The 15,879-nt window shown below is 44.3% G+C and overlaps 1 protein-coding gene and 1 pseudogene across 1 annotated transcript; one reads left to right on the forward strand and one right to left on the reverse strand.

Annotated features, from left to right (window-relative positions):
- Window positions 1-3,034: 3,034 nt before the first annotated feature.
- On the forward strand, window positions 3,035-4,844 carry LOC123441536 (annotated as a pseudogene).
- A 404-nt stretch (window positions 4,845-5,248) lies between these two features.
- On the reverse strand, window positions 5,249-13,208 carry LOC123443098 (serine/threonine-protein phosphatase 5). Its single transcript, XM_045119353.1, has 13 exons — window positions 12,986-13,208; window positions 11,030-11,154; window positions 9,336-9,505; window positions 9,185-9,256; window positions 8,863-9,013; window positions 8,352-8,460; window positions 8,136-8,253; window positions 7,758-7,905; window positions 7,353-7,601; window positions 6,699-6,824; window positions 6,456-6,556; window positions 6,224-6,298; window positions 5,249-5,916 (listed from the first exon to the last, which is right to left on the reverse strand). The coding sequence occupies exons 2-13, from the start codon at window positions 11,100-11,102 to the stop codon at window positions 5,857-5,859; spliced, it is 1,452 nt and encodes a 483-aa protein (XP_044975288.1). The 5' UTR covers window positions 11,103-11,154; window positions 12,986-13,208; the 3' UTR covers window positions 5,249-5,856.
- Window positions 13,209-15,879: the final 2,671 nt, after the last annotated feature.

A 15,879-nucleotide genomic window follows, 5' to 3' on the forward strand; every position in this document is an offset into this window, starting at 1 on the left:
TATTTGAGGTGATTTCTGATAAAATTCATGTAATAATTTATTTATGTTATCCGAAACAAAAATATTTCACCTGTTTTTATTTTATGCCTAAATGCAGAATGGCCGAACACTTGTACGAACCATGTATGATGACAAGGGAAGAGGAAATTTTTGGGTTCTATTCAAAAGGTCCTATCATGTCAAAGAAAATAATTAGTTGTTTTTCAAGAAGTTTTCTCATGTTACTTTTAGCCCAATAGAAGATAGAGTCCAAGTCTTCCACGTTCTCAACTCAGATTCGGACTTCACATACATATCTGTACCAAAACACCTTTAACTTTTACATCCGGACTCCGAATTGGGTGATTCTTTTTGGGCTGTAAAGTAGATTTTATGTGCTTTCCATCCCAATTGGAATCACCTTTAAATTCGTCCGGAGCGTGGATATATCAACCAAACAATATGATGGTGCACCAGAATCCGAGTCAAACAACAAGTTCAAAGTTGTCGCATCACCTCCACTTGGGCCCATAGGCCTTGTATGACCTAGGGTTAGTTTTAGGTAGCCTTGGGACGTCCTCCCACCTCCTTGGCCGTCACCCCTTGCTCATATATAAGTAGATCAACCTAGTAGCTTTTTGGTGGGGATTTGTTTAGTTAAAAGTTAGCCGTTGCAACTTCGTATACTTCGTTTGTGTCCAACGACCAGACTAAGACCGCTTTCGGATCCCCACCCTTATCAATACTTCATCTATATTCGCAATACTCAGATTGCAATATCATATTCTTGCTTGTTCTTCGATTCCTTGCAAGAATAGACCTTCGTGGTCAGGTTGATCGTGCTCCGGCGTGATCAATAACCTCTTGGAGATTGGTTTATCGATTGCTAAGGTGCAACGTCGTGCCCGTTTGTAGTCGGATCGTCAAAGTCGTCTCCACCAAATCGATGGTTATCATCTCATTGAAAGATCGGGACACCCTCGTCTATATCAGTCATGGCCTCCACCGGGATGATGAAGATGGCCATCGGAGATGATTTCCCCTATCTGGCAGGATAGTCAAAAGGCTCCAGATGGGGTTTTCATCAATATAGAGAGTTGCGGCGGTGGAGCGAAAGTTTTCTATTTATTTCTAATGATTTGTGTATATATAGGATTTTTTGGTGTTGGAATCACGCTAAAAGGAGCCACGTGGTCCCCACAAGCCATCAGAGCGCGCCTAGGGGAGTGGGCATGCCATGTTGGATTGTGACCAATAGGTGGTTCTTCTCTCCAATATTTCCCATATGTTCTAGAAAAAACCATCAAAAAGTTTCGGGCGATTCCAAGAACTTTCATGTTCTGCACACAAAAAACACCATGGTAATTCTGCTGAAAACAGTGTTAATCCCAGTTAGTTCTGAATAAATCACAAAAAATACATCAAAGTCATATAAAAATATTGTAAACATAGGTGAATATGACATGAATACTTCATAAATTATCGATACCTTGGAGACGTATCAGGCTTGGACGATCATCCTTGCATCGTTATCCAAATCATCCATCTTCAAGGTCAATATCTTTGCCTCCTCTGAAGCAGTTGTGATCTGAACGTTTTTCTCTCCGAGCATGGCAAACTTGAGTTTCTTCTCGGTGGCACTATCAACATGTTAAACATCTCGGCCTTACATGCATCTTTGATGTCGGGACGCTTGCCATATTCCTCCTTCTTCGGCAAGATGTCCACGAATCTCTGCGTCATCTTGGCCGCCGCCCCTTCTTGCTTCACTTTCTTCTCCGCCCACTTCTTTCCTTGAAACCCTCTCCTAACCTTCTTCGGCGGCTCTTTTGGGTCGGTTGGATCGTATGTTTCTTCCTTGGTGCTGATGTCGACGGTCTTGGCGGAGTTGGCAATGAATACATTCCACTTGGGTTTCCCATTCAACTTCAACCAACAATGAATGAGGATAACATATTTGTTCTTCAACTTCAAAAACAAATTACATGCACAGTAGCTGCAAAGTAAAACATTACCAACAATTTGCATGTCTGACCCAGCCAAATGACCAAAACATATAGCATATCCGGCCAACAAGTTGCATAACCAACCAAATGATCAACACACCTACTTGCTCAGAGATTTTGGAACCACTTGCTATGGACAGATGTGGAACTCCATTTGATGGCTTGCAGGGTCTGGACTGTGTTGAGTGGTCCGTGTTGGAGATGCCCTTAGCATGTATCGTGTGCAAGCAATGTCCATCCCTGTGCTTAGGTTAGGGCATCTCCAATGCTATCCCCTAAAAATGACACATTGTCCGTGTGCAAACCACATCCAATCGTGTCCGTTGACGGGATATGTGAGCCGGACATCCAACCTTGTCTCTTAAATAGGCATCAAATCTAGACAATAGAGGTGCGCCAGGAGGACCAAGAGGACAAAGCACATGGGTTGTAAGGACATGTGATCCAACTAACAGTGGGCCAAGCGGTCCTCCCCATCATGCGCACACTACCACAAGCCCCCCCCCCCCCCCCCCGAGTTTGGTACATGTTGTCCGCAAATGTTTAGAGGAATGCATTGGATGGCAAAAAGTGTCTGAATCACGTGGTCCAGACCTTTGTGGGAGCTTTACAGGACCACTTTAGAGATGCCTTTAGCCTAGAGCCCTGAACTCATGTCTATTTTACGGGAATCCCTAGACTCATGCTATTTAGGAAAAGTTGTTTGTCTGAGCCTAATAACAAAAGATTTAGTACAAGTCAAGAGCTCCTCTGAAATGTAGGAATAAGCAAAAAGAAGTAGAGGAGATTGGCATGTTATGACTTACCGAATTCTACTATAGGGAATCAATACATAGATAGGCGGTCGCCACCACCCTCCTCCCGATCTCCTCCTTCCCCTGCAACCCTCCTCCTCCCGCGACCCTAACCAGCCATCGCCACCCTCCTCTCGATCTCTCACTCTCTGTCATTCCCGCTCCCGAAGGCCGCTGTCGTACAAGGCCGTGTGGCGCTCGTGATGGGGGCGAAGGGGATCTGATCCGCAACGGTATCATTAATTGGCCACCGACATGGGATCCAATCTTTGCTCGTATAGTGCTAGGTTGGATCCTTACAATCCGAGCTTCTCTTCATCAGCGGCGGTTGAGATTCTCGTGTGCTGATCCTTTGGGTTCTTGACACGACGGCTTTCCAAATGTTTACTGTAACAAGGTTTGTCGGGCTTCGGTGGGAGAGGGTGATGACGACGACACGCCTTTGGCTCCCTGGGTGCTTGCAGTCGTCGCTAGGTGGTCTACAAATTTGGTTGTAGTTTTTGTTACTTATGATATTGTTTGTGACAGATGTTGAATAGGTCGGGAGTTTTTTTTTCTAAAATATTGTATTTCTTTTACTAATGAAGATGGATTCAGTTAGGCGTGAATTTTTTGCAAGACCATAAATCCCGTTTTTGCACACGCCTACTTCAGATAGTTGCATCAAGCCACCACCAGTCATGTAGAGTAGGTAATCAGTCCAAGAAGAACATATGATATGATTCCTTGAACGGCATCGACGTCATCAAGTACAGACCAGGAAGGAGAAGTAGAGCTCAACCGACGGAGACGACGCCGGAACCATGGAAGAAGGGCGAGACGGAAAGGAGGCCACGTCCGAGAATTCAGTGGACCGGGGCAACACTAATAACGGCAGCAAATGCATCGTCGGCGACATGATCTCCGTCCAATTCATGCAGAAGGTATATGCGTGGCTGCAGTATGTAATTCTGTACTAGTACTACGTAGACGAAGCAAACTTTGCTGGAAGAATCGTGCTCGTTTGACTCAAATGTGAGCAGATTCTTGCAGAAATTTTGGGAACCTACTTCATGATCTTGGCGGGATGCAGCTCCGTGGTGGTGAACCAGAGCACGGACGGCGCGGTGACATTCCCGGGGATCTGCGTCGTGTGAGGCCTCGTCGTCATGGTCATGGTCTACTCCGTCGGCCACTTACGTCTCCGGGGCGTACTTCAACCCCGCCGTCACCATCGCCGTCGCCACCTGCCGACGCTTCCCGTGGAAGCAGGTAATTTCAACACAGGGATGCTCACTTGGATGAATGCAATGTGATCAGAAACCACTGCAGATTATCCCCAAAATGCAATTTTTCACGGTGCATTGCAGGCTTGCAGGCTTCCGTGGTGACCTTAATCGACGAACTGAAAATGTGGATGTGTTGCAGGTGCCGTCCTATGTGCTGGGATCCACGCCGGCGTCCCTGACGTTGGGCGGCGCACACGGGCACTTCTTCGGGACGACGCCGTCCGGTTCGATCACCCAGGCGGTGGCGCTCGAGTTCATCATGTCCTTCCTCATGTTCGTAGTCTCGGGCATGGAACCCAGGCGGTGGCGCTCGAGTTCATCATGTCCTTCCTCATGTTCGTAGTCTCGGGCATGGAACCCAGGCGGTGGCGCTCGAGTTCATCATGTCCTTCTTCCTCATGTTCGTAGTCTCGGGCACGGCCAGGGACGACAGAGCAGTGAGACCACCGCTTCACGCCGCCCTTTGCAGTTGGAGATCGGAAACGATGAACTTCTGCTGATGTATGATAGCTCTGGAATGATGGAAGGGAGTATGAATTAGTGAGCTATGCGCTTTCTCTTGCAGGTTGGCGAACTGGCCGGTACGTCAGCGTGTGGCTGTAAAATCGTCAGTCCGGTTTGCGCGACGGTGGCGGGAGCCTGGACCTACAACCTCATCCGGCTCCCGGACAAGCCGATCACTAAGAGCAGCCAAACGTTCGGATTTTAAGTACTATGGCAAGTCAGACATCTTTTATGACAACTTTAATTGACAAACATGATAATTTCCGAGAATTTTTTTTGTCTATGCTTAATGACTAAACGTCCCACCTCACGTCAACTAAAGTTGTCATAGAAAACTTCAAGGTTGCCATACTTAAAATACAAACATTCAGAATTTATCAGGGTCCAAAAACTAGGACAATGTAAAATGTATAGATTTTTATTGAGAAATTATTTTTCAATGGATGTTACAGAGGTGAAAAATGTACTTGTTCTGGATAAACTAGATTTCTATAAATGCTCCTTTCTTTTCCGAATTACCCATCAAAATGGTATTGGGCATCAACAATATAAAATAAAACTGGAGTAGTTTTTCCATGACTTTCTATCATAACTAAGAAGATTGTATAAGCCTTTAACTCAGATAGTGCAATTACTACAACAGTCCAGCCAATTTTTCAAATTCAAAACATAGGAAACTACCAACTTGAAATCATAATTTCAGGGGAACATGCGTCTGCCCAATCATCTCTTACTGACCAGCTGAAAATCAAGTTCACTGCAAATAGTACATAATTGGCCAGACACTACATTTTTCAACATAAAAAGTGGCTGAGCAAACTAAACAATAAAGTGTTACAAGGCCGCATTGTGGCATTGACACAACACTATATTGCACAATTCTGTGCTCACCCTCGGTACAAAATAATCATAGTCCGCTGCATGCTGCAGGTAGCATTTTGTGTATGAAATGTATTACAACAATCCACACAAGCAATCAAGAGCGAAAAGGCATCAATCCTGGGGTGTCAGCACGGTGAAAGCTGAGCAGAGCAACAGAATCCGACTGAAATGATGTCCTAGAAAGGGAATCACAGGGACAAGGGCAGAAGGATAAAGCAAATGTACAACTACAGGCACCTAAATCACTGTGCTAGAACCAGTAATAATTCAACAAAGGGCAGGAGGGGTCACAGCAGCATCTAAAATTGTTGTAGCAAAATATTTGCTGCTCAACACAAGACTTGGATTAGAACTTGGTACGAAATGAGTTGAGCACAGAAAAGTTTTGCATATCAAAATTGGCCAGACAGGTTCAGCCTGCTGCTATTGGAACATCCGGAGGAAATTGTTTGCATAGGCCATCGGCTTGACATCAGGGTGTGACTGCAATAATAGAAGTGCCATCAACCTTAATATTAGCACATGAAGTAACCAAATTCGGGTAGGGAAAAGTTCAGCATAATTGATCAAATGAATGACTAGGGCATAAGCAGTTAAGAGGTGCTTGAAATAGATATCAGCAACTTTCAAACTATATACTGTGCCAGTCAAGTTCAACGAGAATCAACACACTTTGCGAGAAGCTTAGATGTCATACAAATAAAACCATTTGTGAGAAGGTTAGATGTCGTGTCGTACAAATCAAATTATTTGCGAGAAGTTTAGATGCAAAAGGCCAACAAGGACATACCACTGCTGAGAAACTAACAATATCTGGCTTTAAATCTGGAGCACTGAACCGAATAAATGCACCTTTGTTGCCCATCTGCAACAGCAATTTAGAACAGCATCGTGCAGTCAGCATCCATACTATGATGAGGAACAGGCATGGAAAGGAAAACAGATGGCTTGCCAGAACTATATCTCAAGAGAAAATTTTAAGGAATGCAAGCGGTTTAGTTTTTCCCCATGATTTAACGTACCTGGTCGCAATAGTTAGGAGCTGAGAAGACAGTAATAAGCTTTCCGTCATGCATAGTTTCATACCCTTCATCCTTCACTTCGTGCGATCGGACAACAAGGTCTACAAGGCAATCAACCAAATTAGAAGAAAACATGCAAGAAAAGAATGTTATATAGAAACGAGAAATATGCTCCAACGAGCGTCAACTAAATATATCTGGTGTGTTAAAACAATAAGAACGACAATTGGTTATGGGGCCTACCCAGGTTGTTATCTTCTAAAAACCTCTTTGTCACATCTCCACCAAAGGAAAGCCCTACACCTCGTTTGCTTGGACCTCTCCCAGGCTGAGGCTGAGGGTCACTCCATAGAATTTCACACATCAAACCTGTCAACAACAAAGCAACGATTTACTTTGCCAAATAGCCAAAACACACATATACATACACACCATAAAAGCATTATATTAGTTCAGCAAGTTTTGTTAACAAGTAAATATTTTTGCAGAACATTGTAGTGATTCACAACAGAACTACAATTGATACTCCCTCTGTATCAAAATATAAGACGTCTTATATTTGTATACGGAGGGAGTAGCATATAGCCATCAGAAATTCAATGGTTGCAACCACGTGGACATATGCACAAAATGAACAGAATGGAGGTTGCAATCATGACTTTTTTTCAGTTTCTAGAAACAGAACAAAGATAAGGTACATTGACATCTTTGACGTCAACGATGATTCCATGATATGTTCACAGCTACAGACGAGAAGCAGGGGAGAATGCAATCATACCATAACTCAGGTGTTTATAAAAGCAGTTCATTGAGTAGATTTATGGTATAAAAAGGAACGAAGGAAAATCAAATATCCACTCAAGAACGAACAACTGTAAATAGTGAAGCGAGAAATACCTTCTTCAGGAGGCTCACAGAAACGGTCAATGGCCTTAATGTCCGATAATTTTACTCCATCAACACTAAACAGACCCCCATGAACTACAAAGACCTTCTTGTTGATTACATGAGCCAGAGGTAAGCAACAAAATACTTCAGCAAACAGCTCGACAAACGTATCACTCAACTTGGACTTCACTTCTCCCTCAAAACCGTATATTTTGTTCATGCTCTTGCTTTCATGGTTTCCTCTTGCAAGATACATACCTGATTATATGATTATAAAAAAAATCCACACTTAGGTCGTAGTTCCACTTAATTAAAGCTGAACTGGTAGGAGGATGTAGCAGTAGAATACATACTACAGCAAACCGACTAGTTCAATTTATGACCATGAACAAAATAATAATTGAAGATAAGTACCAGTTGGATAGAGGCACTTGAATGCAAAGAGAGTAAGTATGACTTCAAGTGAAAACGACCCTCTGTCCACAAAGTCTCCATTGAAGAGGTAAGGGTTGTCTTCAGAGGGAAGCCCATTGAGCTCAAATATATTTAGCAGATCGAAGTACTGTAAATAGAAGAGCAGCGCATTAAGCCCCCCAATAGGTAACAACAAAAGAAATTACAATCAAAATTAAAATGTCATTAAGACTAGTGATTTCGACCTCATTCTAAGTATATGTGTGAATACATAGGGTTCTGTTACGAATCCACAGGATCAAAGCAATCCAAAATGCATAAGCCAAATGGTTAAGAGAGCTATGTCTAGAGAAATACTTCACTTGTTAAGGCAAATACCTGGCCGTGGACATCACCACAGACCGTAAAGTGGCAACCGTTCGGAACGTTCACATCAACGAGGGAAGGCACTGCTCGCAGCAAGTCCCGTGCTTGCAACACAATCTGTAATGCATACCTATACCAGGTTGCCAACTTATAGCTTATCAAAGTATCCAAGAAAACTTGTATGTGGAACAAAGTGATTTATGATTGCATGACAATTACAAACTGTACCTTTTATGTATACATTTTTGCTTCTTGAAATCCTCCAGCATCTGCTTGACGAAATCTAATGTTATTGTATCCCCATCAATTCTTGCTCCAGTATACTGTGGTTCAACTTCTGTAATATCAACAATGTTTGTTTAACTCAAATATAGCTGAGATCAACTGAAGCTCATTCTAATAACTGAAGCTCAATTTCACTAATAGAACATGTAATGTTAGCAATATACCAACACTGACAGCATACGATGATTCACACTAAGAACTATATGTCACTCTCAGCATCTGTTGCTTCACTTAGATTGTGTGCATAATATGCCGAGCACTAAAAAACTATATGAGATAAAAACAATAGAAGAAACCAGGAGCTGAATATGGAAGGCGCTCTAAAACCAATATAATATCACTCTAGCACAAGGAAAGAATGCCACTGTCCCATTTGTGGCCACATTAACATAGAATATGCCAAACCTGGAGGAAGTGAAGTGCCAGAAAATATGGAAATTCAAAGATCAGATACCTATTATATGATAATCAAGAGAATCTGCTATAGAGCGCCTTTCTGTATCCCCTACAGAAATTGCTTCTTCAAAACGGATTTTTTGAACAGCTTTCTCACACTCTTTTAACTTTCTTGTAGCATCTGGATCATTAGGACAGATTCTTTTCACCTAATAAGAAAACATAATTGCATATATTACTTAGTTGCAGGAAAAGCAAATGCCAATATGGAATCTCATTGTCTAAAAAGTAAATGTAATCGGAGCAGATTAAACAAAAATGAACACCAATATCTAGTAGTCATATAATTAAGTGGATTTATTAAACAATATGAAAAATACCTGTTGAAAATCTTTCAGGGCTTCCTTGAATTTTCCCATAGCAAGATATGCCGCACCTCGTCTATAATAACCCTACGGGCACAAAGTTATGCAGAAGGTGAGAACCTACAATTTTTTTGCCAACAGCAGGTCCCAGGTCATAGATACTCACTTTTGAATATTTAGGATCAATCTCAATAGCCTTTGTAGCATCCTGGACAGCACTTCCATATTCCTCAAGCTTTGTATGTGCAAATGCACGATTTGCCCAATAAACCGCATTTGAACCATTTAGATCAATAGCCTGGTCATAGAGCTCTACAGCCTGAGAAAACTTGTTTGCTGGAGGGAAGACATAGTAATAGTTAGGCAACAACAATCATCAAGGAAATCCTAACATTAAGGGACCCTGCATGCTTCATTTGGATATTAGCATAATGCCATGGAAGATTAATCATTCAAGTTCAGTTTATTGTCACAAAAGCACATATAAAACTGGATATGCCTCTTAACTTCATTTATTAATCAAGTAGTGCCTCAAGTTTAGCTATTAAATTAAATACAATGAGCAATCTAACAGATTGGGTCCTTAAATTAAGTGTTGGGTCCGCAACGTAACAGAATAAACACCTATGCACTGGACTCCATGTTTCACTTTGAGGGGTAAAAGTAAAACATAGAGTGGAACTGCAAACTTGAAGCACTTCATGTTTCTAGTGCAATGGTACTCCCTCCGGTCCTTATTAGTCCACGTTAAGTTTTTTCAAAATTTCCCTGCGTGATCCCTTTTCACTGAGCGCATTCCTATTCTGCCCAACATCATCTGCCTCACATGCAACCAAATGCATGCATGCATTAACTGCTCTCCTTCCTATTCGCCTTATGCTGTGGTAGTGGGGGGAGAAACCAAGAGACCAAATAGGCAATGGAGGAGGACTACCTAACCACAGCATGCACATTTATCTCCATTTATAACGGCCCAGCCCTCCCGAACCATGCAGCTTACTCTAACGAAGGGAAAATTAGCAGTGTTCAAGAAAGTGTTTTTAAGCGACGCTCAAGCTCTGAACGATGGGGAAAAACACTTCGCTTTGACCCTAAGCAGTAGATTAAGCAGGGTTTTTTTAATTGGCCATAATTTGGCTGCTTTTGAGCTACTTATGCTTGGCTGCTTGCACAATAATGGCAATATGCCATTTATCTTATTATTAGGGTCTGTTGGGGAACTATTCCCTTCAGATTCTGGCCAACAACAACAACAACAAAGCCTTTAATCCCAAACAAGTTAAGGTAGGCTAGGGGTGAAACCCATAAGATATCGCAACCAACTCATGGTTCTGGCACATGGATAGCAAGCTTCCACGCACCCCTGTCCATGGCTAGTTCTTTGGTGATGCTCCAATCATTTAGATCTCTCTTTACGGACTCTTCACATATCAAGTTCGGTCTACCCCGGCCTCTCTTGACATTATCAGCATGCTTTAGCCGTCCGCTATGCACTGGGGCTTCTTGAGGCCTGCGCTGAATATGCCCAAACCATCTCAGATGATCTTGGACAAGCTTCTCTTCATTATCAGCATGCTTCAGATTCTGGCCAATTTCAAAAAATGTTTAAGCATGCTTAAGCTGCAGCCGTTGCTCTAAGTTGTGGCCTCCCACTTCGCTTGCGCTTTCCACTTTTTTGGACAGTGCAAATTAGTCCAAAAATCAAGAACTATACCCTCCTTGATAACCGGGTCTGGAGTTATTCGCAGAGTAAAAAGGACCGGAGGGAGTATTATGGTAAGGCCCCATCAACAACAATGAAACGATAAAATGATGATGTACAAGCTAGACATACGACAGGAAGATAACAAATATCCTTACCCTTAAAGGCATCGTTTGCCCTAAGTTTGAGTTCCTCAGCCTTCTGCACATTTGAATTTGAACTATCACCCATGATATCTGTTGTGTCTAGTTCATACACAGACTTCAAAGCTCCTTTTATTCACCTATTACATCATAAAGGATTTCGCAAAACAAAATGCATCAGTCTTGCTAGAAATTTGATAAAATACGGAAGTTCAAACACACCAAAGCATGCATATTTAAGAGACTAGTAACCAAGGACTGTTGGCATGTTAGGTTTGTGCCCGGGCTACTAAAAGACAGCAATTTGATTGCTAACTATCATACCAAATTCTGGTATATTCCTCGCATTCCATCATGCCCCTATTCAACTTTTGGTTTGACCACTGTGAACATAGATATGCAGTATACAGTCTGCCTATGAAAAGATATTGATGAGTGAAACAATCAACCGGGATAGACGACATTTTGGTCAATATTCCACGTGCCTTTGTTCAGGAGCATGGGGCGGTGCTTCTGCTTATGTTCCTCTGAGCACTTTAGTCAGCTAGGCAATGGACGAACTAGGTCCAATTAGAGCTATTGATAGAATATATCCTGGCAAGGCCTGGCTTTGTGTGCAATTACATCACTCCAATTTGCACAAATATATAAACATGAATGAAAAGAGATAACAGATCGAAACAATGGCTCGGCCCATCCGCTGACTAGATTCTTCACTACAGCCAGCAAGTTACCAAAAATGCCCCCAACGGGATTGCAATCTAAAATCCACGAACTCGGGTACCTACAAACAGTGGCGGAGCCAAGGGGTGATGGCAGGGGCCAGCCAGCCCCCCCCCCCCCCCCAAACCATCGACCGATACTTCAAACCTGTGTGAACGACGAGGCGATAAATCATACGTACAGGATGGTCCCCCACCCCACACACCCACCCACCCAAAAATCTCAGCATGTGTACACATAAGAAAGGATTAAAAGGCCCATAATAAAAGCCCACTAGCGTCCAGATAAGCAAAGAAACCTAGGACACTGTGTAACTGCTTCTCTCGTGGATGATTAGGTCTATGTCGGTCAGATTAGACGCCGACGCCGACGTGTGCCCTTGCTGTCCTCGTGTCTCGTATACCCATATGCCTCTGATCTCTCTTCTCCGCCGCTCAAGATCTGATTCGTACGGCGAGGCAGCGACACAACCTACTTCATTACTTCATCTAACGAACTAGCAGGTTAACATATACATATCTTTCTAAATTCTCATCTCGTATCAGTGTTGAAATTATACATCAAATTGTATTTTTTTTATTTTGTGATTTGAAATGCTATCAAGAATTAATATCTTGTATGTTGAGATTATACATCAGATTTTATTTGCCTTGTTTTGTGATTTGAGAGCCTATAAAAAGTTCATATCTTGTACGTGTCCTAGAAATTATTGTGATGCAAAGTATCTTCTACGAGTTCCTATTTGTGATGCACAATTTTCCTATGTGAACTGTATACAATATAGCTAATTTCTGAAATTGAAATTCATCAACTATGAACAGAAAAGGCGATGCCAAACACTTTTAAGATTAATTTGTTTTCTAAGAAGGTTACTTATAAAACTGAAATTCGTCAACTCAGAAGAGAAAAAATTGCTAATGAGACTGCTGAGCAAGTTCTCAACCTTGTTCTTTATAATTATTTTTGGCACTGGATTTTGTCAATCTACTTGGCTTTGCCCCCCCCCACCCCACCCCACCCCCCCACCACCCAAATCCTGGCTCCGCCCCTGTCTACGAATCGGCCGTCTCCGCAGACCGCAGTTGATTTGACAGAGAAAAAAACGAACTTTGGAAAAGCAACCCAGCTAGCTTCGGCCCAATCTCTCGAACGGCTTCGGCTTCGGCTTCGGATCTAGGCCAAAACTGGTGGGGTTTTGATTGGTTAGGGTTGAGGTAACCAATCACCGGATGGCAAAAGAGCTGGTACCTCGAAAGCCGCTGTCCAAGGTTGCGGACGGGGTGGAAACGGCTGGGGCGGGGCAGCGGCGCGCGACGGGGCAGAACTGGAGCGGCGTCGGCGGCGGCCGCGACGCGTTCGAGAGGCGAGAGGCGGCGACGCGCGCTAAGCTACGGCGGCGGCAGGGTGTAGGCGAGATTTTATTGGGTCGGGTTAGAGCTTTGGGTAGGTCAAGACCGACCGAGCACGAGATAGGTCAGGAGGAGGAGGTGCGGGTTGTGGCGGAGAGAAAGAGAAACCCGAATGCCAGATGGGCCCTGTTTGGTTGACTGGGCCTTTCGAGCCGAGCTCTAGGAAAGGCCGTCTCAGATGTGCAGCCTTCTCTAGGTCGCGACGAAATCAATCGAGATGTATATTCTTTAAGGTCACTTTCAGGCGTGTTTGGTTTCAATAAGTCAGGTGACTTAAAACCAGTGACTTATAAGTCACGTCTGTTTGATTGTCATCTGATTTATAAGTCACCTTTTCATGTAAAAGTGGATGACTTATAAGTTTTAAGTTGGGGTGGAGCAACTTATTACTTATAAGTTGGGGTGACTTATAAGTTAGGTCTGTTTGGTAAAATAAGTCATTTTTTGCACTTTTCAACTTATAAGTTGGTGACTTATTTGGAACCAAACAGGACCTCATTTTTCCATTTTACCACAAGTAACGTATTGCATGTATGTCAAACACACATGCACACGTCCGCGGCATAGTAAAATATTACTCCCTTCGTTCCTAAATATAAGTCTTTTAAGCGATTTCACTAGATGTCTACATACGGAGCAAAATGATTGAATGTACACTCTAAAGTATGTCTATATACATCCGTATATAGTCTATTAATGAAACGTCAAGAAAGACTTATATTTAGGAACGGAGGGAGTATTTTAAAAATGGAAATCAATTTTTTCGGAATGTGTTGAAAGTTGAAGGTCGTGGTCTTATTTTATTGTATGTAGATCGTCTTTCAAATTTTATCGCATTCGGAGTGTTATTCAACGGATAAACATATACCGACACTATAACGGGTTAAAATGTCAGACATTTTTTATGTATAAAAACTCATGTCGGACTATCCGTTTTTCCTCTCATCTCCGTCTAGTCTGTGCACAATGCACCAATCTGCTCGCTACCTATTCCAAAAACTCCCGCGGACCCGAACCCGGTAGTCATGACTAGTGGGTTCGGATCATCCCTGAAATACCCAAACATTTTTCGTTTCTTCACTAGACTTCCCTAACCCGTTTTACCTCGATCGTGTGATTTTGATCGAAGGGCTCTAAAATGTTAGTGTTTGGGAAACCCTTCTTGTTTATATACAAAATATGAATCAAATTTACTCTAATCCTAGCCATGTCCCATCCATGAAATCCATTCGCACCACTGTCTCCACCTTCTCCTCGCATTCCATGCCAAGCCAACCAGATCTGAACGACTTCAGTGTTTTGACCCATTTTACATAGTTTAGCCTAATGTGACCCTGTTTGCGAAAAACAATTGGATGTGACCCTTTTTTCTACCGTCACCCGTTGTGGCGGTAGTCATACACATCCTACCGCCACGCACAGTGACGATAGGGTCGTTTGATTCCGTTGATCCGAAAGAACCATCCGCGTTGATCAGACCCCTACCGTCACTGTCTCTCACAGTAGGATGTGCCAACCTTCACAACTAGTAACAGTAGGAAAAATATGAGATATGAACAAATTTCGCGCTAAAGTTATCACTAAAACCTTGAATTTGTCCATGAGATCCATCGTAGTCGACTCCTTCTCTGCCCGCACTCGAGACATATCTCAGGGTAGACACGGTCCGGGCCGGTCCGGGCCCGGTCCGAGTCATCGTTTGGACCCGCCGACGGAGGTCTGGTTCGGACTGGACCGAGCAGGCTGTCAGTCCTCTTTTCAGGGACCGCACCAGCAAGGCAAAAGCCCGGGGCGGACCGGCCAACAACTCACCGGCGACGAGGTTGTGACCATGGTGTCGGCTAGCTAAGGCTCTCGGCCGTAATCGGAAACGGGGATAGAGGGAATAGGTGTGGGCACTCATGTAGAGTTCGATCTCGAGGTCGGGGAGGCCGGGGAAGCAGCAAGGGCGACGCAATCGACGACAAAGGACGACGGCCGGAGCTAGAGATGGAGCATGATGGCGACTGATTCGTGGCGAATCATGTCGATTCGTTGCGGGGGGAGGAGATATGATGCTTGCGAAGCTCCTGGACATGGTGGTTCATCCTGGAGAGGCCGATGACCACGTCCGTGAGAGCTTGTGCTCTGGACGGCGGCGGCCATGGCACAGGTACGTGTCCCTCGCCACGCCTGGGCCGCTACACCTCCAACATGCCCCCGACACGCCCCCAGCACGCCCCCGTCATGCCCGCCATGCACCGGCCATGCCCTCGGCATGCCGCCGGTTGCTTGTTCGGTCCGCTCAGTGGGGCCGAGCTTTAACCGGACCGGATCGATCGATTTTTGGAATTGTTTGGACGGACCGGGCCAGCCTATTTTGTTGTCGGGCCTGGACCGAGCGGGCCAAGACCAAACGGGCCACGAGCGGGCCAAAAAGCCTGCTCGGTGCGTCCAGGCTGAGACATGTTGAGCTCTCGTAGGATCTAGCGCACACGCGCCTCCCTGCCCGCATCCGCCTTCGTCCATGGCCACATGAGCTAGCAGCAGCAGCGCGACCCCGCCCGGAGCTCACCGTAGCGGCCCGTGTTGGCCACCTCGCCCCACAGCCTCGCCAGTTGCCGCCACCTCAACCTCGCCTCATGACGGACCCTCCCTGCCTTGTCGGAGCTTGCCTCCGCCGCAACCATGCCTACCTCAATGGCCATGGACGTCGTGAGCTCGCCCCGAGCCTCCCATGGCGACCCCGTCGCC

Source organism: Hordeum vulgare, chromosome 3H (genome assembly GCF_904849725.1).
Source record: "Hordeum vulgare subsp. vulgare chromosome 3H, MorexV3_pseudomolecules_assembly, whole genome shotgun sequence".
NCBI lineage: Eukaryota > Viridiplantae > Streptophyta > Magnoliopsida > Poales > Poaceae > Hordeum > Hordeum vulgare.

Bases quoted from the DNA above. Each gene is read 5' to 3' on its own strand.
- LOC123443098 (XM_045119353.1), bottom strand. From the start codon at position 11,102: ATGGGTGATAGTTCAAATTCAAATGTGCAGAAGGCTGAGGAACTCAAA. The intron at 6,557-6,698 runs GTAGGCCCCATA...ATTGCCTTGTAG, and splicing joins TTTAGAAGATAACAACCTGG to ACCTTGTTGTCCGATCGCAC. The intron at 5,917-6,223 runs GTATGTCCTTGT...CTATTATTGCAG, and splicing joins TTGTTAGTTTCTCAGCAGTG to TCACACCCTGATGTCAAGCC.